The following is a 27,688-nucleotide window of genomic DNA, read 5'->3' as shown; positions in this document are numbered from 1 at the left end:
GCGGTCTGAGTCAGTGCAGCGGCCGGTATTCGAGTGCTAATAATAAGTACATGCCGAGTTTCGATTCCAGTCAGGAATCTCGGTATATCGTTTACCTCGATGCTAATAATCAGTATGGGTGGGCGATGAGTCAGCATCTACCGGTGAGTGGTTTCCGCTGGCTGACGCAGTGCGAAATTGATGCTTTAGAGCTACACGCCCTAGGCGATGAAGCTGATAAAGGTTATTTCCTCGAAGTTGACTTACAGTATCCTAAAGAGTTACACACTTCTCATAATGACCTACCGTTCTGCCCTGAAAATATGAAGTCCCCGTACATTGCATCAACGACGAAAATGCTCATTGCTAATTTATGCGATAAATCTAAGTATATCATTCATTACCGAAATTTAAAACAGTGTTTGCAGCATGGTTTGAAGTTATCCAAAATTCATCGCGTACTAGAATTTAATCAGTCACCGTGGCTAAAGCCATATATCGATCTGAACAATAATTTAAGAACGAATGCGGTTAACGAGTTTGAAAAAGATTTCTACAAGCTCATGAATAACAGTGTGTTTGGTAAGACTATGGAGAATGTTGACAAACGCGTTGATGTAAAATTGATTACAAACTGGGATAATATTAAGAAAAGGTATGGTGCTAACTATTTAATAAGTAAACCAAATTTCCACAGCTGCACCATCATACATGAGAATTTAGTTATTATACAGATGAATCGTGTCAAGGTTAAGTATGACAAACCTACCTACGTCGGCTTCACAGTACTTGAATTGGCTAAAACACTCATGTATGAATTCCATTACGATTATATGATGAAGAAGTACGCGCATAATGCGCAATTGCTCTACACAGATACCGATTCGTTTATTTATCAAATCAAAACTGATGACTATTACAATGATATAAAGCCAGACTTGGGTAGGTTTGATACGAGTAACTATCCTGCAGATAATCAATATCATCTACCGCTAGTGAACAAAAAGGTTCTAGGTAAAATGAAAGATGAATGTGCTGGGAATATTATCGATTCATTTGTAGGTACTAAATCCAAGTCATATTGCATAAAACTCTTAAATGAATTACAAATAAAGAGATTGAAGGGGGTTAAAAAGAATGTCGTTCAGAATCAGCTAAGTTTTGAAAACTATAACAATTGCATTAAAAGTAATCCACCTGTTTTGCATAAGCAAATGTCTGTCATTAGAAGCAAGAAGCACCAGTTGTACACTCATTTAATTAGTAAGGTAGCCCTTAATAGCGATGATTGTAAACGGTTTGTCATCCCAAATTCTACCAACACGCTAGCCTGGGGGCATAGTAGTATTGATAAGTACTACTTTACATAAACATTATGCTAGAGGTGTGTGTACTTACGTTACGCTGTCTTACATCACAAAGAGGTATGCTGAGAGTGTAGTACGGCAAGTTTAAACTTGTACATTCAAGAATTGCAACGAGAAGTACGCAAACATCACTGGGGTAAAATGATTCAAGATAAAACTTGTACATACAAGATGTAAATAAATAATGTAGAATTAGCATATTCTTTTATTTTAGGTTAGGTATCACCTTCCTCCCGCTCCTTATTTGCAAGATAGAGTTTTTGTTTATTACTCATAGAAGAAGAAAGAAGGTGATGAGCAGATTCGTAAGTATGTTATTGTCTAGCTCATGTTGAGAAGAGATTTTTTTTCTAAACAGTGTTTGATTGCAATGCAGTGCCAAACAAGAGCACGTGGAATTTGCCGCCACCGGGCAGCACGGTGATTAAAGATGGCGGATGACAGCTGTCAAAAAAGCACATGGCTTTGTTTCCAAACAAGAGCACGTGGAATTTGCCGCCACCAGGCAGCACGGTGATTAAAGATGGCGGATGACAGCTGTCAAAAAAGCACGTAGCTTTGTTTCTAAGTGGAATTTGCCGCCACCGGGCAGCACGGTGATTAAAGATAGCGGATGACAGCTGCACATGGCTTTGTTTCTACGTGGAATTTGCCGTCACCACATAGAGGGCAGCACTGTTCTCTCTGGATTAAAGATGGCGGATGACAGCTGTCAGAAAAGCACATAGGTTTGTAAAGCACATGGAATTTACCGCCACCACATAGAGTGCAGCACTGTTCTCTCTGGATTAAAGATGGCGGATGACAGCTAACGAGATTGCCCGCATGATAGCAGCACAGTGCTCTATTGATTAAAGATGGCGGATGACAGCTGTCAAAAAAGCACATGGCTTTGTTTCCAAACAAGAGCACGTGGAATTTACCACCACCACATTTCAAACTAAAGAGGGCAGCACTGTGCTCTATAGATTAAAGATGGCAGATGACAGCTGTCAAAAAAGCACGTGAGTTTGTTTTCAAACAAGAGCACGTGGAATTTTTCAATTTGCCGCCACCACATAGAGGGCAGCACGGTTCTCTCTGGATTAAAGATGGCTGCTTGTCGAAAAGCATTTTTCAAATTATCCGCCACCACATTTCAAAGGTAAGTAGCTAAAGAGGGCAGCACTGTGCTCTATAGATTAAAGATGGCGGATGACAGCTGTCAAAAAGCACGTGGATTTGTTTATCTCGAGCTAGTGAGGTTAAGTTGGTAGCACCTAAGGTTTAGGCCCGTCAAGATGGCAGCACTGCCGATGACAGGTGACGAAAGAGGGCAGCACGGTGCTCTGTAGTTTAAAGATGGCGGATGATAGCTGTCAAAAAAGCACGTGGCTGTCAAAAAGCACGTGGCTTTGTTTATCTCGCGCTAGTTAGGTTAAGTTGGTACTACTGAGGTTTAGGCCCGTCAAGATTGCAGTACTGAGGTTAGCGATGCGTTGTTGTCGATGACAGCTGTCAAAAAGCACGTGGCTTTGTTTACAAATCTGTCAAAAAGCACGTGGCTGTCAAAAAACACGTGGCTTTGTTTACCTCACGCTAGTTAGGTTAAGTTGGTACCACTAAGGTTTAGGCCCGTCAAGATGGTAGTACTGAGGTTTGCGATGCGTTGTTGTCTGTCAAATAGCACGTGGCTTTGTTTACAAATCTGTCAAAAAGCACGTGGCTGTCAAAAAGCACGTGGCTTTGTTTACCTCGCGCTAGTTAGGTTAAGTTGGCACTACTGAGGTTTAGGCCCGTCAAGATGGCAGTACTGAGGTTAGCGATGCGTTGTTGTCTGTCAAAAAGCACGTGGCTGTCAAAAAACACGTGGCTTTGTTTACCTCTCGCTAGTTAGGTTAAGTTGGCACTAGTGAGGTTTAGGCCCGTCAAGATGGCAGCAGTGAGGTTAGCGATGCGTTGTTGTCGATGACAGCTGTCAAAAAGCACGTGGCTTTGTTTACAAATTCAAATCTCCCGCCAAAATTCAAATTTCCCGCCAAAATTAAAATTTCCCGCGGGCGGCGGCGGCGGAGGAGGCGGCGGAGGAGGCGGCGGGAGGAGGAGGAGGCGGCCGAACTGTCCAATTATACTACTACCGTATTGTATTTAAAAGTTCTGGTTTCACCTTAATGGTCGTGTGACCAGTTATAACTCGCTATTGGTGTGCAGAAAATCCTTATGGTGTTTATGAAGTCCATCATTATGATAGGAAGATTGGTCTTGGGTGTGCTGTTAGCGCAAGACCAATAATTGGGCCTATTTTTGCAAGACGAAAGTAAATGCAGGTGGCTACCAAAATTCTTCCATCAGTTAATGGAAAAAGAAAAATCGCGTAGGTGGTTTCAACAACAGAGTGTTCAGTGCAGGTCTATTCCTCCCTCGTTGTCAAGATCTACCAGTGTGTGAATTTTACGTGTGGGGTAAACTGAAATGAAAAGTGCATCGAAAAATCCTTAGACATTGGAAGAACTGAAAGAAACTATTACGAATGAAATCAGAAACATTACAGTGGCAGAACTCACGTCAGTCAGAATGTGGTTACCAGATACAATGCCTGTATAACACAGGAAGGACGACACTTCCAGCATCCTTTATAACGTAAGATTTCATGTAATACTTTATACACGCTTAAAGCAGGGCGGCCGCGCGTGACGTAAGTTCGGCTGTGACAGCTGCCGTAGCGCAAAGTACAAACAGGATGTGTTCGGTCTTAGTTTATCTGAGAGACCCTGTATACACGTATTCTGCCCAACAGAGCTACAGTTGAAATTAAGAGCTAATAGATCGTTGAAAGAACATACCAACTCCTTGGTATAATGGAATATCTGTTCGTATATTAATCAATGAGTTATTACATATTTTCTGCGTCTTTGGCATATTTACAAATGTACATTCTTATAGAACGAGTATAATAAACTAATTGCTATTTGTTCCACTTCCGAAATATAGCACGCTCTAGTACGCCTTTGTAAGAAATGCGATTAGGCTTCCCATTTATCATCAGTGTATACGGGACACATCCGTGGAATGTACGGAGCTGGAGGACCACGTGGTATAATATATACTGTACTTCACGGTAGGCGCCACAACCACATAGTTTATTAATACTGAGACGCAATCAAGAAACGGAGCTTTCGATAAGAAAGCCCCACGCCCCTAAAAGAAAGGAAGAAAAACAATAACGACACCCCTGATAAAGATTGTGACATTCACCCAATAACACTTTAATAAAGCCGCTGGTCTGTGAGACCAGAAGTAAACTTGATATTTTTACTGTGGCTAACCTATTTGATCAAGGCTGCTCGCTCCTCCTCAACTCGCCCTCCAAATGCTTGGCTTTGTGTAGTTGGGGTGAATCGTTCAGCGGCAACATACGGATAGATAAAAACGTCCCGGTCTCACATACCGCATAGCTCTAGTAACGTGCAGTTAGTGTTCATTATATAAACATTACCTGTAGTACCCGGCGTTGCCCGGATAGTTTTTGTATGTTTACATTAAGATTTGTATTACCTGTTAATTATGTGTGAAGTGAATATTCATAGAATTGTGTATGTTTAGTCATCAGCCCGAAGGCTGGTTGGATCCTCAACAGTTCCACCATGAGCTGTCATAGATGGCCTAGGCATCACTGAAGAGGCGTACTAGGGAAATGAGGAGTGAGGTAGTTTCCCGTTGCTTTCCTCACCGAGCCAGAAGTTGCTATTACATATCAGTCTGCCAAGCCCACTGAAATGCATGCACCAACCGACCCTATGAGCAACAGTTTCACACCATTCATAGCAGGGACTGGCTGCGTAAGGAATGGCATTACTAGCATGGCTCATACCTCAGTCACTTTCATATCGTCAAAGCCAAGGATAAGACAGAGACAGATCAATGAAAGTAACAAAATTGCTCTAGCCCATACCAGAAGACATAGTGCAGTGTAAACACTAGGTCCCGCCAGCAAAGGCATATTCATAGAATTACATATTGTTATTTTACGATCTATTGTTTAGATTTAGAGTTATTTAGAGGTGTTTGATTTCACGTTTCAGATGATTTAATTTTCGAGAAAAGCTTTGTCCTTGTGGAAGCTCGAATTGACGGGGAAGTATTTGATCCTTTCAAGAATATAAAAAGTGATAACTATATGTATTTTCCCGTATCGCTATGGATATAATGTACACGATTTCAACTGCCATTGAGACTGCCGCCATTTTTTAAATTTAATTTATGTATGTGATTCAGATGGAGTATTTTTGTAATCACTAACGAAACTATTCATCGTTCACTGCCCATGGTGGTGGTTAAAGTTTATTTTCACATTTGACAAAAAGAAAGGAGGAAAAATAGCAGGTAAATTCACATCGTCATCTTGAGCTGGTACAGTTCCTTTCAGACACACCCCCAATGAAGGAAAGCTGCATATAGGCTACACTTTTAACCACATTCCAACCATCCCGTTAATATTAAATTTTTATCCGTACCAGCAATTGAACTTTGTCTGCGAGGACGGCAGTTCACAGAATAGTGGGGTAAACGTTCCACTACGGGGCTGGACGATAACCACTTTGTGAAACGTTAGACTATTCTCCCCCATCTTCGTATTCAGGGGATGTTGCCTTTCACAGCACTCGAAGGTGAACATTTTACCACCTCCTGTGGACAATATTTTTCAATAGCAATGCTCATTCAAACTAGATATTGTGTAGCATTATCATTCATATCAACTAGACTGTGGATTCCAATCCTCGAAATAAGATGAGTGCCTCGTTTGTTTCATGTTTCAGAATGACGACGTTATACGCATTTTATTAAAGTTTCCTGATACTGATGTTCATACACTTACTAAGATGGGCGAAAGTGCAATTTTAATTGCTTTCAGTTCGCAGTGGTATGAGACCTGACGTATTGGTTCAGCTGATATGGTCACGTTTTACTGTTACGACAGAGACTATTTTCGAAACCTTCTCGTATCACATTATTTCTGAGTTCAATAACCTCGTGAGCACCGAATACAGAGAAATGTTTTTCTAAATTAGTAAACAAAAATCATAGAAACTAGCAGAACATCCTCACCTTATGCCTGTCCAGAGACCGCACCCAGTCCAGATCCGTGATGTCAGATATTCCGCCGTGGACCACTAGCACTTTGTTGTTAACGATAGTTCCCAGAGGTAGCCACCGGTACACCGCTTCGATCAGTCGCAGTAGTCGCTCTGCATTGTTCTAAAAATATAGAATACAGGGTTATTTAAATGAAACTTAAATTGTGTCAACAAAATTTAAATAATTAATCAATAATCATAAATTTAATTAGATATATATCGTTTCCTAACAAGGCACTGTAAACAATGTTGAAGGCACCTAGGAATGCACGCATAATTTATTTAAGCCTTGATATACACATACAGTCTTTTACATTCTAATATGAACAGAGTTACAATTTTATTTTTTGAAATTACTTTACAAATCGTCAAGGATACTTCTCATTAATCAATATTTTAATATTTAATATTCCACCCTTGGCAACGACAAACATTTCCACTCGTTTTTGTATAGAGTCAATGGGTTTCTTATATATTTCCCATATTTCCTACAAGTTGCTTTATGTCGCACCGACACAAATATGTCTTATGGCGATGATAGGAAAGGGCTGGGAGTAGGAAGGAATGGGCCGTGGCCTAAATTAAGGTGTGAAAACGGGAAACCACGGAAAACCATATTCAGCTCTTACAGTGGGATTCGAACCCATTATTCCCCGAATACTGGATACTGGCCGCACTTAAGTGACGGAGTAACATCCTTTATTTCTTTGTCGTGGTACTACACTTTTACTACAGCATAAATCATATTTTCCTTTGTAGTGCTGTTCATTTTCCTCACCCGTTTCTTGATAATTGCCCAAAGATTTTATATAAGGATTATGTGCGGTGAATTTTCAGGCCATTCTAAACACCGAAAACGATGTTCCGCCATAAAGTCTTTGAATTTTTTCAATATTTGGACAGGGGCGAAGTCTCGCTGGAAAATAGCTTTCTCAACGTTCATTTCCTCAGCCAATCTCTTCTATTATGGGGCAGTTTTTCTCTCTAAAATTGGGATGCACTTTTCGCTGTTAATCATTCCGTTAAGAGGAAGTAAACATTTAGGGCCCATGAATGCAAAACAGCCCCAAAACATAACCTTTTGTGGAAATATTACTGCCTGTTCGATGTGGTTCGGCGAGACTTTCTCATTATTGCTTCTCCTTACATGTGAGATGTTTTATATAACCTTGCATTTCAAAACGAGTTTCATCACAGAACAGAATTCTTTGCCACTCTTCTTGTGTCTATTTAATATATGTTCTTGCCCATTCAAATCTCTTTTCTTCATGGGACGCGTTAATAGCTACTTACTTATATGTCTTCCTTGAGGATTTCTGTTTGCGGCCACATCGCCTTTTATTTGAGGTGAAATGGACCCAGTCCCATTCTCCCTCCTAATTATATTACAAGGAGTCCTTTCTCTTACGCTCCTGTAAGAATACAACGAGATCGTCAACAGACTGGAACACAGCAGATATGGAAATTATAGATATACAAAAAATATCAATCACTCTCCGACCCCTTGTCTGAATGATCAGCGTTAATGCCTTCAGTTCAGAGGGACCCGGGTTTGATTCCGGGTCGGGTCGGGGATATTAATTGCTGGAAATTACTTCCTCTGGCTCGGTAACTGGTTGTGTTTGTCCCAACACTCTCCTCTTCATATTCAGACAAAACACCACACTACCACCCAGCACAGAAACACGCGATAGTTAATATACTCATGTTCATAAAAACAGAATACCTTGAAAGAATAGAGATAGGAAGTTCATATTCACAGGACATGTTCATTGGTATGTTCTGCAGAAACGATTATCAAGTCAGTCACCTAGACTCAGTATGTGTCCTGTTGCCTAGTAGGCATTGGGTGCCCCATGGGCACTGATAACTTGTTCCATGCGTGGTGGCATCGACGCGTATAAAGCGCGAATGTCATCCTGGGGTATAGCCATCCATGCTTAATTCATCTGGTTCCACGGTTCATCTTTGGTGGTTGGCACTGGGTCACAGCATCGCACCCGTCGTTTCACCATATCCCACACATTTTCGATTAGCGAAAAGTCCGGTGATCAGGCGGGCCAGGGTAACAGTCTGACATCCTATGACAACAAGAAGGCACGTGTTCCTGCAGCAATATGGTGGTCGCGCATTATCCTTCTGAAATATGGCGTCTGAGGTGCCGTCGTGCAGAAAGGGTATGGCTATTGGTCGCAGGATGCCATTTATGTAGGTTAAAGTGGTCACAGTGTCCTGGACACGCACCAACTGTGATTTGTTGTTGTATCCAATAGCACCCCAGACCATAAAGCATTGCGTTGGAGTTCTATGACTTGTGCGAATGCAGTCAATATAATGCATCTCCCTCTGTCTGCGTAGAACCAAAATGCGGCCATTATTTCAAACAAATAGGACATGGATTCGTCCTAAAACACGATCTGCTGCCATTATTGCCCCTAGTGACCTCATTCCGTACACCATTACAGTCTAGCCTGTTTATGGACATTAGTCAAAGATAGGCGGAGAAGTGGACGACGTGCCGGTAACCCAGACCGTAATAAACGACTACAGACTGTCACTCCTGATAGTGTACGATGTTTTACACTATTGCGCCAGAGCCGAGGAGGACGTAGATCTGTCCTGCAACGCCATTCGGATGAGGTGTCGATTTTCTCGGGGGTGGTCTGGGTGGTGCAACCACACTCACCTTGTCGTGTTCTGCGGGCTTTTGTGAACCATTCTATACACACCCGTTGTACTGCGGACACACTTCGTTCCACACAAGCAGCAATTTACCGGATGGATGCATCACGTTCTCTCATGTCAGTGATGCGTCTACTTTCAAGGTCACTCATTTCATGGTACGGTGCTCGAATACGTCTGCAAGGCATCCTGTACGCCGGCTCAAGTCACACTGATCCATTACCTTCGGTTTATAGCGACAACGTGAGCCGCAGGCACATTTTACCAGTCTGTGGTGGTGCGCAGATATATCGATGTGGACCTTGAACCTGAAGGCCGATATGGTTCAAATGCTTATCATTTCTTCAGAACATACTAATGTGAATATGAACTCCCTATCTCTAGTCTTTCAATATGTTCTGGTATTCATGAATATGAGTGTATATCCCTCCACACAGGGTTGGCGACAGAAAGGGCATCCGGCCGTAAAACAGGGCCAAATAAATAAATAAATAAATATATATATAAATAAATAAATAAATAAATAAATAAATAAATAAATAAATAAATAAATAAATAAATAAATAAATAAATAAATAAATAAATAAATAAATAAATAAATAAATAAACAAATAAATAAATAAATAAATAAATAAATAAATATGTGTGTGTTGTGTGTGCGTGTGTGTGACACAGCTCGCACCCCGCGACCCTAAAAATTGTGGGAAAAGCTGGAGAAGCAGAAGAAAAATATCAATCATTCCCCTTCCTCACAATTATTTCCCCTGGAAATGCCATATCCTCGATGGACGTTGGCGTAAATCTTATAAAGTCCTCGCTACTAACAGCTGCTCTAAATAAGCCAGCTGATGATTTTATTGGACCACAGGCGGAGGTTTCCCAACCAGGAAATGCGTCGTCGTCCAGGGCCTGTTCTTCCATTATCTTTTCCTTGAAGTATGAGTTGTTGGAGGTGGTATTTCCCGTCAACGCATAATGTGGCCAAAGTATGCTGTCTTCCTTTCTTTGACGGTCTTTGTTGTTTCTAATTTTCTCATGCGGCGCATAACCATGTCGTTCGTTGCGTGTTACAACTGAGATATTCTGACTATACGACGATGACACCAGAGTTCAAAGGCATTTAACCGTTTAATTATTACGGCCGTGAGTGTCCAAGCCTCCGCACCGTAACAGAACGTGGAGAAGACATAATTCTGAAGAATTTGGATTCTAAGGTGAAGGTTAAAGTTCAGATTGCATAAAGAGTCTAAATAATCTATTCTCTGTACTTTTAGTGGTTGTTTCCCACAGACATAGATCGGCACACATTCCATCTATAAAGGCTTGAGTTTACTAGAGAGTGACCTTGATATATAACAGGTCTAAACATGCATAGTCATGTCCACGTCATCGCTGCATGTTAAAAACAGAATAATCTTAGTACGCTCAGTCCCGTCGGAGACAGTCTGTCGGAAGGATACGTAAAACCTTAAGCATAAGATAGCGTCGTCATAGTTATGCATGTCTAAACTTGCTCGTTACTGTCTGATGGAGACATACAGCCATGAGCTGACTTCTCTTCCCGTCGAAGACGGAGGAGGAGGAGGAGGAACGTGGCTGTGTCCCATCGGAGGAGGAGGAGGAGGAGGAGGAGGAGGAGGAGGAGGAGGAGAAGGAACGCAGCTATGTTCCCGTCGGAGGAGGAGGAGGAGGAGGAGGAAGCTGTTATCTTGACTGCTGTTACATTTTCAAATTCCGTGGACAACGTAGTTAAGATGTCAGCAATGAGGTTAGGGTCTGATAGCGTCGAGAATATCCTTAATATTCTGAGGTTAGGCCCCCTGGCTATGTTCTGTCGAAATAATAGCAGTTAGGATCGTTCCCTTTTTCAAAAAATTCCGCCTCTGCATGTGGCTATGTCCCAGTCATGATAATACCAGAGAGGTTATAGTGACCGATCACTTTTCAAAATACTGCGGCAAACCTGTCAAAATAATAGCAGTGAGGTTAGCCACATGTTCAAATCAAGTGCATATGGTTAAAAATGGAAACTGTCATATTAACAGCTGTTCAAATTCTGCGCCCCTACATGGTTACGGTGGGAGCGGTGAGCTTAGGGACTGTCAAGATGGCAGCAGTGATGTTATCTGCATTCACTTGTTCAACAAGTGCACGTGGTTCGAACCTGTCATCTTGACAGCTGTTTAAATTCCGCGCCCCTATCTGGTTAAGTTGGTAGCAGTGAGGATAGGGTCTGTTAATATGGTAGCACTGAGGTTAACCACGTTCACTTGTTCAAAATCCGCGCCCACGTGGTTTTTACCTGTCATCTTGGCAGCTGTGGATTTTACATTGCGCGCCACTATGTGCCACCTTATGCACATGAGGTTAGTGTCTGTTAAGATGACAGCTGTAAAAAAAGCACGTGTTGTAGCACGTGGCTTTGTTTACAAACAATATGACAACACGGTCACGTGGTCATGACGTAATGGAGTCAATGACCTAGGCCGAGGTCAATGAGCTCGGGTGCTGACTCGACAGACAAAATGCTGACTAATGATATCGTCGCTGGAAAGGTAAAAGGTTGTATTCCACAAAGCTCTTCCTATCAATTATTCTCCTTAAGACTGATCACGCCTCCCAGCCACGTATGGATATGCAGTCCATCAGAACAAATTTTGTTGTGTGCATTTTCCTATGCCCATGTGTAAAGGAAAATGAACCTTACAGTACCGTACTGTAGGAATGTACGTTTGCATTACGTATTTACGCACTCCTAGTGTACGATGCATATAAGGTTCATTTTCGTTTAATCGTCGACATAGGAAAACGGACACAACGGACATTGTTCTGATGGACTGCGTATCCATATGTGGCTGGGAGGCGTGATCAGTCTTAAGGAGAATAATTGATAGGAAGAGCTTTGTGAAATACAACCTTTTACCTTTCCAGCGACGATATGGTACCCCCACAGCTCTACTACTCATATGGCACAGTAAGTGTTACGAGACATCATATTGTCAAAATCTTGCTGTTAAGGAGATTTCTAGTGTTCTAGAATCATCTCTAGCTTATACGTCGGATTCGATGTTGTAGTATATCAGTACATGACGGGAGCAACTAACTAGCTGCGTTAGATATGCATCAGCAAAGCAAAGCAAGGCAAGGCAAGGCAAATTTATCTCCATACAGGCCATGAAGGATCATTATCATCATCATCATCATCATCATCATCATATTCTTCTTCTTATTCCTATTCTTCTTCTGTCGACAGTTAGGTAATGAAATGGAAGAAATATACCTCTTCTCTATAGCAGGAAAATTTTATTCGAAAATATTATTGTGCTCCCATCCAACCCGAAAATAATCCTGCGGGGCGTTCACGATTTGGACAATTCCTTGCACTTCTGTTCTCAGAGAATTGGAGACGTTTATAATTGCTCCGTTTTTTCTTTTATACAAGAACTCTCATAATACTCAGATTTATTTACAGCCCTTTAATGCATTTCACTGTCATTTGTTGGAGTATATTGGAATATAAACCATTTTCTTGGATACTCATTTGAATAATCTTTACAGGAAAGATCAACTTGATAGTAAAGAGGAATCGGCACTTGTATGAAATATTTCGGAATACATAATACTTTTGCATACTTTTTGTTCTCTAGTATATGGTTTTGCTTCTTGTCGTCATGAATTAAAATTCTTAGCTATTCTTTGAGCTTCGCTGTGGTGAGGAAAGAATACCGGCTCAGTGAGAAAAATATCTACCTTGTAGAAGAATTACCACTGCACTCTTTTGTTGGTAGTAACAAAAACTGAGATCGTGGACAAGTGTAGTCTTTTTTAGTTTGTGGTAAGCAGTGTGAAACAATTTTAAAATTAGAGATATTTTCTGGAAAACACGTTGTTGTTATCCCAGTAGGAAGTTGTCATAAAGAATTCATTGATCCATACAGGTTAGGGGCATCTGCTTGTAAGGTTATTGGTTTTTAAGATCTTCTGATCTTTGAAACTACTTAGCATATAAACTTTAGACACCCTCAGTCCACCGCCTTTTGAATTCTTTCTTTCTAAACTGTTCATGAAGATGTGCTTGAAAGGGAGTAAATGAATACAAATTATGATCACTTTATGATAATACAGAGGACTCCTTTTGCAGTTTCAGACGTCTTCTGAACCCTACTTTATTTATGAGACGTCGTGGAAAGTTTCGGTCGCCAAGCACTCCTGCAACTTTTCGGATTAGGGGCTACATATATGGAAGCTTGAAAATTCCCAGTCTATCTGCTCTTAGATAAAACTGGAACGGTTTTTCTCTCGACATAGGGCTAAAGAACTGGTTAGTATTGAACCCATCATCTGGATTCGCTAATTTTTCTTTTACAGTTGGCTTTATGTCGCAACGACAATGACAGATCTTATAGCGATGATAGGACAGGAAGTGGCTAGGAGTGAAAAGGAAGCGTCTGTGGCCTTAATTAAGGTACAGCCCCAGCAATTGCCTGGTGTGAAAATTCGAAACCACGGAAAACCACTTTCAGTGCTGCCGACAGTGGAGTTTGAACCCACTCCCTCCTGAATTCAAGCTCAGAGCTGCACACTCCTAACCGCACGGCCAAATCACTCGGTATTCGCCAAAGACAATACTGCTATTTTATAATTGAAAGTTAAACTTTGTTACTTGACCAGCACACTGTAGCCAACCGATCGATAAAGATGCAGCTTTTCTTTATTTGATGCCCGCTAGGTGGGAGAGAAGGTGACATTACAATCTATTTGGACAGAGAGCTGCTTCGAATTTATGAGATCGGAGGGGAACTTCCGAAATCTTCGAGTGTGCCCGGTTCGCTTGGAAACATATATGATTTAGAAATAATGTCAACACAGCATAGTTCCAAATATGCAGGTCAAATTAAGGAAACAAATTACCTTTATGAGCAGATGAACCTTTGGTTGGACCGCGAGAATCCACAGTATAAATGTGTCTCAAAAACTGCATAAGATATGAGTGAGATGATTGCATTGTCATTTAGGATCCTTTAGAGTGGTGGCAAAAGTATGAGATCAAGAAATTCGTGATGCCCGAATTTTCCTGAACTACGTGGACGTCAAAAATGTAAGCGAAATCCACCAGGTTGCAAAGGTAAATATTATTGCACCTCATTTCGCTGGTGTATCTCGCTAGACTAAAAGGTTATAAAAGCTGCAAGGAACTAATACGCGCCGACTAATCACTGCATGATTCGCGGGGCTAGACCTGTGACACTCTGGTCGAGGATATGCGTGTACGATAAATGATACTTTATCATTCTCACAGAGGAAACGGTGGAACTTGCAGCATATGAGTCAAGGTGGTAATTATTTAGGACATAAATTCTATAACCTTGCGCGGAACTGTGATGAAATGAAATCACGTATGGCTTTTGGTGCCGGGATGTGTCCGAGGTCTTCGGCTCGCCAGGTGCAGGTCTTTGGATCTGACTCCCGTAGGCGACCTGCGCGACGTCATGAGGATGAAATGATGATGAAGGCAACATATATAAACCCAGTCCCCGTGCCTGGGGAATTAACCAATTATGGTTAAAATTCCCGACCCTGCCGGGAATCGAACCCGGGAACCCTGTGACCAAAGGCCAGAACGCTAACCATTTAGCCTTGGAGCCGGACGCGGAACGTTTTTTTTTTGCTAGTTGTTTTACGTCGCACCGACACAGATAAGTCTTATAGCGACGATGGGACAGGAAAGGCCTAGGAGTTGGAAGGAAGCGGCCGTGGCCTTAATTAACGTACAGCCCCAGCATTTGTCTGGTGTGAAAATGGGAAACCACGGAAAACCATTTTCAGGGCTGCCGATAGTGGGATTCGAACCTACTATCTCCCGGATGCAAGCTCACAGCCGCGCGCCTCTACGCGCACGGCCAACTCGCCCGGTGAATGAATTTCATTATTATTTGACGGTTTATTACTTTGTCGTGTTGAAGTGTGTACAGTGACTAATTCCTACGTATTTTTTATTGGTATTTTTAAAATAGCTTTTGTAAAATATGAACTTTTCCTTTTGCCATACTTCACTGTCACATCTTTTGATAATCTTTATAATGTCTACGTAATGCTTAGTAAGCATACAGTGCCTAGGAGAAGAATGAACCATATATAAGGAAAAGACGCAATTTAACACATTGCTAGTTGTCATGTATTCTTTACAGTTCCCGAGTATTCTACTGTATATAATCCCTGTTTGTATTTTATATTTATGCTTAGATTAGTTCTTTCATAGCCCGTCATTGTAGACATGATAATAAGCTTTTGGGCTTTTGGCGTGTCAAGAAATCAAGGAAAAATTCTTTACGTATCGCAGAAAACTTTGCTCCAGGTGTGTAGAAGGAAATCTCATCTGTTCCCGAGCAAGACTTCCCTTATTTATGCTGCCGGTAACACGCATGTGACATGGTGGGACAGTGATTATTTCCTTTAAGGACCAAGTGAAAGGGAATAATTTGAGATGAATGGCCTTGATAACACAGTGGTTTTAGTACTGGCTTCTCACCAAGCGATCACGATTCGAATCCTAGCCAGAGTATGCGAATTTTGGAATCAAAATCCACGTCCTTGTTCCTCAGATCCTTCTTAAAACTGATGCTTTCTTGGTTTTAATCATGATATTAACAGCCATGTACAACTACGACCTAGTTAAAGTTGAAATGGTGTACGCCAAGCGTGTTTAAATCTGAAACTTCCTCTTTCTTTACACACTCATTTTAATAATCTTTATCTAAAAGGCAGACGCGCCTGAAGGAAAATCTTGAGCTAGAAGAATGTAAATGAACTGGGACAGAGAGCTGCTCTTAACACAATGACAAAGGCCTGTATTTTGTTCCCCAATTACGTAAATATTAATCATTAGCAACTGCTTGGCGCTCAGCTCTTTGATGTGTTTTATTAAGATGGGTAGATTCATCTTTCCTTTATTCTAAAAGCTGCTAAAAGTCTCTGCACTCCTTTCTCTCTTTGAAGATAGAATTTCTTATTCTAAAATCAAGTGTACCATTTCACAAGATTAAAAGTGCACAACATCCATTCAATGATCCTTTAAGCTTATATTTAATACGAATTCATTCAACAGTATTATGATATCTATTAAAATAGTTTATCGGGATTTTTCATTCAATATACGAAACCGGTATATCTCCTCTAGCCGCGTAAATCGTTAAGATTGATGTGTATATATCTGGAAAAAAGGGAATAGTTTTAACAGAATTTCTAGGCATGAAAATATATTTCGTTGCAATGGCTTACTCCTTCAGTACTCGTATATATAAAGATTGGGTAACAGTGCCAGGAAAGTTGATTTCATTCTCTAGTAGTAGTAGTAGTAGTAGTAGTAGTAGTAGTAGTAGTAGTAGTAGTAGTAGTAGTAGTAAGAAACCATTTTTCTGTTACTTTGCTTTGATTTACTTTATATCACACCGACACAGGTATGTATTATGGCGACGATAGGATAGGAAAGGGCTAGGAGTAGGTTAGAAGCAGCCTTGGCATTAATTAATTGCCAGGTATGAAAATGTGAAACTATGGAGCTGCTGATAGTGGGAGCAAACCACCTGTCCGTCTTAATGAGAAGCAACAGCCACAAGGAATATTTTTTCTATATTTCTCAAATTGTAACTACCTTTTAAATCATGTCAATAGTTCTCCCCATCTTTGGATGATAGAGTACTGTGTATACCAGTACCATTCTCTCCTCTTACCAATGGCCCGGGATGTGTGGGTATTCGAAAGTGGTTACAAGAACTAGACGAAGTGTATGTCGTGCACGTGTCACTATGTATGTACCTCTGGGAAACATTCAATGTACTCTATCGCTGGTTTTTCACCTACTATGATAATTTCAAATGTTAACTCAACTCAAAAGTAAAACATTTGTATCTATAGTATTTACAGATTGCCACAACTACAACAATTATTATTATTATTATTATTATTATTATTATTATTATTATTATTATTATTATTATTATTATTAATGATAATAATAATAATAATATTACGGTTCGATGATGATGCGATGATGCTTGTGATCATGCTTGTTGTTTAAAGGGGCCTAACATCTAGGTCATCAGCCCCTAATGGCATGAAATGAGACGAAATGTAATGACAATTCAAAAGTTCACCGAGCTCGATAGCTGCAGTCGCTTAAGTGCGGCCAGTATCCAGTAATAGGGATATAGTGTGTTCGAGCCCCACTGTCGGCAGCCCTGAAGATGGTTTTCTGTGGTTTCCCATTTTCACACCAGGAAAATGCCGGGGCTGTACCTTAATTAAAACTACGGCCGCTTCCTTCCAATTCCTAGGTCTTTCCCATCCCGTCATCGCCGTAAGACATATCTGTGTCAGTGCGACGTAAAGAAAAAAAAAAACCAAGTTCGTCATTTCAGAAACAGTTCAGTCAATTATAACTCCTATCAAACTAAGCAGAGACATTCCAATTCTTTATTTTCACTTAACCTTTTGTAACAGTATGCATTAAAATGATTCCATATGAACATGCATTTTAACAACTTAGGTAGTCTGAGAATGTTTCATTTCGACATTACCGTTCGAGAAATGCATATACCTTATTTCAGGAATAAATACATGTTTCTACTGCGCGTTGTGTGTGGGAAATAACTACCTATATTCTCGCTACTAAACACTATTTATTACTTATATCAATATGTATTTATTTTCATTTTAGCAGTGTACAATGATTCATAGTTTTTTTAACAAAAGATCCCAATCTACTCTCTTGAAGTACGATTCTTTTCTTATTTCAAAGCCCTCAAAAACCAATTTAAGGAGTTACACAAGAATCAAAGAGGTTACACTAACCGATCTCGCACAACATCCTCCCACCTAAGTCAAATGAATGCTGACATGAATTGACTTGCACCTTTCCGCTTTCATAAATTATAGTCCATGACATCATCCCGGTTAGATATCTTGGTCATCAAACGAATCAATCCCTGATCGTGAACAAGTGGAAGTAAGCTCCTTAGTTTGGAATTGAAAACGTCTATGAACACTTCCTCCGGTATCCACTGTAAAATCTTCCTTCATGCTGTGACAAATTCCTCAATTGTCAGGTCACGGTGCATGCGTTGAGCTTTGCTAATGTGACAATTGGTCAGAAAGCGCAACATCCACCCTACCAACCTTACAATTTTCTTGTAACTGAGAAATGTGTCGGTAATACCAATCTTTACTTATGTCTTCTGAATTACTTGATATCAGTGAAACGACATTTTTCCTTCTCTCCGAATTTCTCTCTTCCTCATTATAAGAAAAGTCAGTTTGTAGCCAGCAGTCCGGATTTTCTCTCAACCAACCAGAGTCCCACCACCAAAGGCATTGTATCAACTTCTTCACGGAACATCCACGTGATGGAAGATCTGATGGGTTCACTTTTCCAGGAACATGTCGCCATTCACAACCAACTGACAGTTCCCGAATCTCTGTAATCCGGTTCATGACAAAAGCACCTCGTGCTTCACTTCGCTGAATCCAAGCGAGAACAGTTGAAGAATCTGTCCAAAAAGTTGCCTTAATATGGGGAATACAATAATCCTTTAAAATCGATGCATATAATCTCGTTGTAATTGAAGCTGCTAAAAGTTCTAACCTGGGAATGGTCAATCTCTTGCCTGATTTTCCAGTTGTGTAACTCTTGACTTGGCAGCCACCAAGTGAACACTCACTTCACCCTCTTGCTCAACACGCAGGAATACAGCTGCTGCATATGAAGAACGACACCATGGGTGAGCGACATCTTCGATGTGCCTTGCCTATGATTAGTACCAAGTATGTGAGGAAAACCATAGGTCTGTGTTACATGTGCGCATTCCATTACCTGTAAGTAGTACCATAATGTGTGGAATACCGCGAGTCTACGCTAACTATTGATCAGTACCACAATATGACCAATACCACGGTTCTAATTTACCAGCGATAAGTAGCATTATGGGGGGCATGCGAAAAAATGTGAAGTGTCCAGGAGTCACCTGGGCTGTTGAAGTTAGTCACCCAATGAGGAATTTTAATTTGAGCTAAAAGAGGAACTACCGGGCGAGTTGGCCGTGCGCGTAGAGGCGCGCGGCTGTGAGCTTGCATCCGGGAGATAGTAGGTTCGAATCCCACTATCGGCAGCCCTCAAGATGGTTTTCCGTGGTTTCCCATTTTCACACCAGGCAAATGCTGGGGCTGTACCTTAATTAAGGCCATGGCCGCTTCCTTCCAACTCCTAGGCCTTTCCTATCCCATCGTCGCCATAAGACCAATCTGTGTCGGTGCGACGTAAAGCCCCTAGCAAAAAAAAAAAAAAAAAGAGGAACTTCTTCAAGCCAACTCAAGAATTTCATTTCGATCTCTTCATTGACTTCTTCACCCCATGTCCAACCCTCGTTCCAAGTTTGTTGTAGCAACAATTTTTGTATTAATGCTACACTACATGTGACACCCACCGGATCAAAAATTATATGGGAAACACTCAAAATAACTTTCTTTGTTATTTTCTCAAAGCTAATCGAAAGAAGGTTATCTATGTTGATTGCTAGGGAATCGTCGGACTTGTTTCATAAGAGTCCTAACACACTGGTAGATCCGGAAACGTCATTACTTCCGGTCAACTCCTACCCTCGAAGACAAAATTGCCGTTCCTTCTTGACACCTGAATCTACATCAATAGCTTGTTGTTCTTCGTCATCCAAACTGGCAAGGCAGTTATCAACATAGAAGCTACGAGTAAGAAGCTCCACAAATGACTTGGGCCATGGTGACTTCCCTTCCTCACACAGTACTAATGTGTTTTCAAGATGAAGTTTGATGCATGATTCTAATAGAAAAGGACTTAGAGAGACTCCAAAAACAACACGACTATGTATGTCTTAAGATTTCCATTTCTGTCTAACCATAATAATCTCAAAAAATTCCTGTCTCTCTCGCTAATGCTGATCTGGAGAAAAGCTCCCACCTTCTTCAATCGGAAACGTGCCAACGCATAAGGTATCTTCCCTATTACATTAGGACCTTTCTCAAGATATTGATTGAGACTGGGCTGTTTATTTAATTTAGACGAGGCACCGAACACGGGGCGTACTGGTGTTGTTGAACCAGGTTTCACAACATGACGGTGAGGAAAATAATGGCAATGAACATCCATTTCCTGAGGAGCCACTTCTTCTATCACTCCTTCCCTTAGCCAATCATCTAGCATCATAGTAACCTTTAGTCTTCAATCCCTTAACTGTATACTGCAGTACCTTTGGTGATAATTGGTTGTTATCAGGCAATGGAGGATGATTCTCAACCCATGGGAGGTGAACTTCAAAACGCTCTTCTTTATTGATTGATACCATATCAAGGAAATATTGGTATCTAGTAGAATCAACCTCGGACCTGCTCAGTTTCTCCAATGGATCACTAATCCCTAAAGTACCTAGAGTCCACAAATCTGTGATGGTGGCTTCTTTGGTCAATATGCTTGATACCACCATGGCTAGGTTCTCATTACTGGGTGTGATATCAAGAATTTTCCCTGTCAATGTCCAGCCAAGAATTGTCTCCATTGCTACTAGTCTTGAACTCAACTGTATCCGTCTACCAGTCCAAAGCTTGCCGAAGAGCCAACCTCACTTATATCTATATTTTGCGAAGCGAGTTCCGGTATCCAATGGCCATCAATAACAGGGGCAATTCATCCGCAGATCATCCGTTGTCCAAGCACGTCAAAATGGCAATGGTATGATTTGTCCAATTTAGGAAGGTAAATTGTGAAAACATTGTGTTGCACCACTTCCGTGGTAGCTCCTCCAAAAAGTGAATGCTGAATTAATTCCTGAGAGCGTGGAACATACCCCATTTCAGTGATGGCCAATACATATGAGTGATGTCATGGTGAGTGATCAAAAGTCTCGTCTTACACGTTCTATCATTACCTCTGACATAAACTACAAGTGCTTGCATTAGATCATTGCAATGATTTGCCACAGCTGCGAGGGCCTCGTCTTTAGCAACACTATCATTATTTTGGATCACAGGCCGAATAAATTCATCCCCTTTGCCACATCGCTCTTTCTGAATCTGTCCACAAATTTATGCAAAATGCCCCTGTCCACAAATGACGCACGTGGATGATTTCTACATCTCTTAGCTGGGTGCCCAACTCGCAGACAGCAGAAACATGCCCTATTTTTATCCACCACTTGTCGTCTTTCTAGTAAGGGCAAGTCCTGAGCTTTAATACAATCTTGATAACTGTGACCAGAAGAACAAAATAGGCATTTCCTCTCCTCTTTAGAGGCGGTGAGCAGGCCTGAAGCAGTGGAAATATCATTTGAAACAAATGTGGATTGCTTCACAGTACCTTTCTTCTGTAGGCTTTGTGAGTTTCACTCTAAATTTGTCCGCATCCCTGAGACCGAAACCAGCCATTGCCATAGGAATTCTCTGTCCACTTTCGACCGCAGATCTTAAAAAGTTCATGAGTTTTTTCAGCCGACCCTTTCCGGGATCCTCGCCCCGTGTGTTAGCCTCTCGTACATGTGATGCTAGGGATCGTTGCCATGGTCGTAAAGTTATTTAGGCAAGCAAGACTCCATGAGAGGAAAATGCATTGCTTCATACCTATCGTGGTAACCTTTAAAGTTTCTAGAGCCCTTAAGTAACTTTCAAGCCGGTCATATAATGAGCATAAGGTCATGCCAGAGGATGGGTTACTAGCTTGCAATACGAGCCTAAGCAACTCTCTAACATATACTTCAACTAGTACATCCTCTCTCCCAAAACGGGACTTTAATGCTTCCACAGCTTTAGGGTAGTTCTCAGAAGTAGCGTGATAACTACTGACTACTTCTCTGGCACGAGAACCTTCATTAGTGGCTTAAATAAGATACTGGAACTTATCCGAGAGGTAGGTATAAACTGGTATCTTCATCAATTTGTTCAAACTGGGCCAAAACTGCAACCAGTCCTTCGGTTAACCACTGAATTTTTTAAGTTCTAGAAGTGGAAACCTATGTACTTTCTTTGAGCAAATGAGACGACACTTGGAGCACTTTCACTGATAGTATTCTGCTGTTCTCTCTCTCTCTCTATCTGTTTTAACATAGCAGCTACCTTAATCTGCAGGTTATGAAATTTACAAATTATAACATCATTGGCACTAACCTCTTTCTCTAGATCATCCTCATTCATATCTTGCTTCAACATCAAATCGAAAATCTGGTGGTCCAGTGCACGTAGTTCTTCATGTTTCTCCCGCAGTAAGTTAAAATTCGCTTCAATGACAACATGATCTGTTTCTTCACTCTCTAAGTTGTTGACTATCTTATTGTAAATTGGCGTATATGCACGTCGATGTACCGCACAAACTTTCGTTACCTTATCCATTGCTATTTTAAGCCTGTCCAGTCGCGGTCACCAAATAAGGGGAAAAAGCTACGTATGATCTCGCTACTAAGCACTCTTTAACACTTACAATATCAATATGAATTTATTTTCAATTTAGCAACGTACAATGATTCGTAGTTTTTTAACAAAAGATCCCAATCTACTCTCTTCAAGTACGTTTATTTTCTTAATTAAGCCCTCGAAAACACATTTAAGGAGTTACACAAGAATCAAAGAGGTTACACTAACCGATCTTGCACAACATTGTGATATAAAACAAAAAATGTAACGCTAGAAATATATAACTTCTAACTAAATCGATAAAATAGTAAAGGGTATCTCTGAGCAATTTTGGTTTTCTTTTCTAATAGCATAAGAACTAAATTACCAGTTCCTCATAAAAATAATTGAACGATGGGGTACAAAATAAAGAGAGAGAAAGCGCATGACGGGTAGAAAAGTGATAAGACACCCAAGGTCTAGACTCAGAAAGGTAGAACCAGGAAACCCAGCACGAGTAAATGTAATAATGGCAGCTTTATCTGTGGAATAGTTATGGCTAAAGATATCACACAAATCGTGAGCACTTGGCTTATTATGCCTGGTCGGGCTTTGTACTCAGGACCATTTTAGGCCTGACCATAAGCTCTAGAAGCGTCGGAATAATAAAGAAGTTAAAGTGAACTTAACAGAGAATGTCATGTACTATACTCTATATCATATTTAGTTAGAATAACAAATTTATTAAGTACATTGTCCATACATAATATAATGGAAGATCTACACAAGCATCACATACATGTAATATTCACAGATACATAACGGGTCATATACATCATTCAATATTTTTCACCAGTCTTTATCAAGTGCACTGAGTGGATGCGTTCTATTGACACAGTTCGTTAGGTCGTAATGAGGATAGGGCTTGCCACTAGTAAGACATTTATTCCTATAGAACCCAAGGATACCGAAGCGCGTGTGTTTGTGACGCAATTTGAAGTTGGACCCTCTCGAGACACTGGTCTCAACTACTTCTTTGTTAAACTCTCCTGGTATTTTCTATGCTTTCTCTCGTCTTTCCTCCAGCACCGCGATAGTCGGAACTGTAGGCCTATATTTTAGTTATAAATGTGAATAACTGGATAAACACGTAAAGTAGCAAAGCCTACTGAAGACACAAAACGACATCAGCTGCGATATATTCTTAGAACTCTGGGTGCATTACCGTATTTTAGCATTATTAACAGTTCGTAAGTGTACACTAAAATGAATTCGTAGCCCAATAATGTTAGCCCACAGTAAGTATTGTAGAGAACGATTCCACATTCACGGATTGCATAAAAAATAGGTAATAATTCTAAAGACCTCGCCCTTTCTAACTTTAATTTTGATCATATTAAAATGAATGAATAAAATATATTAGCATGTACTTATTTATTTCCTAGCTGTAATACCCGGCTCTGCCCAGGCATTTTCTTTGAATGTTTAATTTTAGAATTTGTATTAACTGTTTGAAATGGTTTTCTGGAGATTTATTTGTTGTGACCTTGACCTATAGTTTACGAAACCTTTTGTAAATTTAGATTTATTGTTATGTGTTTAATTCTATGTTTCACTTTGAGATTATAATTACGCGTTAAACTATTTCCTTGTGGCAGCCCAAATTGTCAGGGAAGTAGCTGATCTTTTCAAACAAATAATAAAAGTAAGTTGTTATGGTTTACGCCTCCGCTCTAGATATGATGTACACGATTCCAGCTGTCACTGGGACTGTCACCAATCAGGCTAGGGACCCAGAAAACTGTGGACTCAACATTGTTATCAATCATTTAGGACATATTCTTGTTCACCTCTCCTCAACCCCCATTCCGACTGGGGCTGAACTTTGACTTACACGGCATCCAGAGTGTCATATTTCATCTTAGCGACCCCAAAACCTATGGATTCGACCATAACCACACGGCCATTTCCTCGGTTACCACACATTCACCCACCATTGCACTTTATAGGCTGCCCGTCGAATCCAGTGATGGCTGTCAACCCTCTAACAATGCGTGTTCTGCCGGTTGACGGTACCATTATTATAGAATCGACATTCGTCCGAAAACACGATTTTCGATTGGACTGCTGTATCATCTTCCAGTTTTCCTAACATCCACCGACAGAAATTCATTCCATCTTCAAAATCCCGCCCCCGGAGTTCCTGGTTTATCTGCAGATGGCAAGACTGATATTTATGTGCAGGTAATATTCGTAGTACGGAAGCCTAGCTGATGTTTACATCTTGTGCAATTGCCCGTGTACTCGTATATGGATCATTATGAGCTATATCTAGAATAGCCTACTTTATCTCACCAGACGTTATAGTATTCTCTCGGACAGGTGATATCGTATGATGTATCCCTGTTGTCTTGCAATATTGCAGAATGTCTTTGCAGTCGGATGTTTACTGTCCGGACACCTTTCCTGGTACAGACGTAGTGCCTAAAACGCATTCCCTATTTCTTCCCCATAGATAAGGAGCATGTCTACGTATCCGATTGTTGAATACATGGCGAACGACTGAAGCGATTTCATCCCGACCCATTAGCAGTGCAGTGAACGTACCGCACAAAAATACGTATAGCGGCGTTTTACAGCTTGTCTGTGTCACAGGCTGGCCAGTGTTCAAGAACTGAAGCTTCATATCGATGTAGAAATGGTTTATGATGTAGGTTTTAAATATCAATACTACGTTCCGTTAAGTGGCAGGCACCTCAACCGTCTGAGCCCCTCAGTCCGCTGTATTAAGAATGTTTTACAGTACATTACCCCTGCAGTTCGCTGTATCGTACACTCACCACGTCACTGCATCGTAGTTTTAAGTATTCATTTCACATTTTCCTATACCCAATTAGGTTGACCTGATATCTTAACATAGTTACATGGTTGACTAACATACGATAAATGATTGAAAGAATGCCATCATTTTCGAACTGTCAATAGTTTACATGGTGGGAACGATAACTATGTTCAGAATCGTTTACGTGCTTACGGTGTGCTAGAACCTTACGGGATTCTGGCAGAGAAATATCGACCTTACGACGATCTCACACGTTTGTTAGCTGCAGAAGAAACTATTGGTAGAAGCACCTGATTTACCTGGTGAATAGGCAAGCTCAAAAACGAAGTGTTCACATAGGACATATTATTTCCTATCCAATATTGTTCCTATAAAATATCGCTGTACTTATCTTACCTTATACTTGGTCTTCACTTCTCGTATAAACCCGTATCTGAAATAAAGAAAGAACATTTTCAGCCCAAAATCACGGAGGAAAATCGAACATACTTTCTAAGAATTTTCTATTAAATTTTATTCCAAGTAATGATATTTTTTTTGTTAAAATCAGAATGTTTGATGCCATAGTAGATGGTAGCCCTCAGCAAGAATCTCTATGGTATAGTTGGTCTGTAGGAAACTTGTTACAAAGGGATCTTGCACTGGAGATGACATGTTGATGACATAATATGCCCTCATGACAGTGACATCACATAAACGTGCAACGCTTACTAGACACACGAATTAAATTCACATCGGAAACTGAAACAACAGGAAAGATAAAATTTCTAGACGTCACTATCAGTAGAACTGAAGATAATCTCTCATGTGAAATATAAAGTAAACCCACTTAAACTTCAAGCACAACTGACAACGAATAAAATCACCCAAATTAGTAGAATTGAACATAATGATACAGATTCAGCATTAACAAGTCCACCCTGGGCAGCTGAGAGAATAGGAAGTACAGAAGATTGCGTTTATTAAGATATGTTCAAAACATTTCTACATTTATTAAGATCTACAACACACATTCTTGAAAAATGATTACGCATTTTGCTGCCGGATTGAGAAGTTCAGACGGTAGAGTGCTGGCCTTTTGAGAACAAGTTGGCGGGTTCAATCGCGTTTCAGCCCGATGATATTTGGAGGTGCTCAAATATCCCAGTCACGTGTCAGTAGATTTACTAGTACTTGACATAACTGCTGCCGGACAAAATTTTGGCACCTTGGCATCTCCGGAAACCGTTAAGAATGTAGTTCGAGGGGCTTAAAATAAACTTCATATTATCTTCTTAATCTGTTTACCCCTCCAGGGTCGGTTTTTCCCTCGGACTCAGCGAGGGATACCACATCTACCGTCTCAAGGGCAGTGTCCTGGAACGTGAGACATTGGGTCGGGGGTACAACTGGGGAGGATGACCAGTACCTCGCCAAGGTGGCCTCACCTGATATGCTAAACAGGGGCCTTGGTGGGATCGGAAGATTGGAAGGGATAGACAAAGATGAGGGAAGGAAGCGGTCGTGACCTTAAGTTAGGTACCATCACGGCCTTTGCCTGGAGGAGAAGTGGGAAACCATGGAAAACCACTTCCAGATTGGCTGGGGAGGGAATCAAACCCACCTCTACTCAGTTGACCTCCAGAGCCTGAGTGGACCCCGTTCCAGCCCTTGTACCATTTTAAATTTCGCCCGTGGGTGTCAGCTAATCACACTAAACACTACACCATAGAGGCGGACTCTTCATATTATTATTATTATTATTATTATTATTATTATTATTATTAATCTGTTTACACACCAGGGTTGGTTTCCCTCGGATTCAGCGAGGGATGCCATCTCTACCGCCCCAAGGGTAGTGTCATGAAGTGTGAGACTTTGGGTCGAGGATACAACTGGGAAATAAGACCAGTAACTCACCCAGGCGGTCCCACCTGCTATGCCGAACTGGGGTCTTGTGATGGGGATGGGAAGAGTGGAAGGGGAAGAAAAGGAAGAGGGAAGGAAGGTGTTTTTTTTTTTTTTTTTGCTAGTTGCAAGTTGCTTATGGCAACGATGGGACAGGGAAGGGCTAGGAGTGGGAAGGAAGCGGCCGTGGCCTTAATTAAGGTACAGCCCCAGCATTTTCCTGGTGTGAAAATGGGAAACCACGGAAAACCATTTTCAGGGCTGCCGACAGTGGGGTTCGAACCTACTATCTCCCGAATACTGGATACTGCCTGCACTTAAGCGACTACAGCTATCGTGCTCGGTAAGGAAGGAAGTGGCCGTAGCCTTAAGTTAGCTTCCATGCCGGCATTTGCCTGGAGGTGAAGTGGGAA

General features: G+C 41.0%; 1 protein-coding gene across 1 annotated transcript in view; it reads right to left on the bottom strand.

Moving 5' to 3' along the window:
* rdgC (retinal degeneration C) overlaps positions 1–27,688 on the bottom strand; it is a 1,179,561-nt gene that overhangs the window by 191,369 nt on the left and 960,504 nt on the right. The window contains exons 9-10 of the mRNA XM_067148666.2: positions 25,785–25,821; positions 6,432–6,581 (exon numbers count right to left, since the gene is read on the bottom strand). Of these exons, the coding sequence (XP_067004767.2) occupies positions 6,432–6,581; positions 25,785–25,821 (187 nt within the window). The remainder of the gene's footprint in view (positions 1–6,431; positions 6,582–25,784; positions 25,822–27,688) is intronic.

The sequence above is a fragment of the Anabrus simplex genome, chromosome 1, assembly GCF_040414725.1.
Source record: "Anabrus simplex isolate iqAnaSimp1 chromosome 1, ASM4041472v1, whole genome shotgun sequence".
NCBI lineage: Eukaryota > Metazoa > Arthropoda > Insecta > Orthoptera > Tettigoniidae > Anabrus > Anabrus simplex.
The sequence above is the reverse complement of the archived record's forward strand: the minus strand, read 5'-3'. Positions and strand labels throughout refer to the sequence as shown.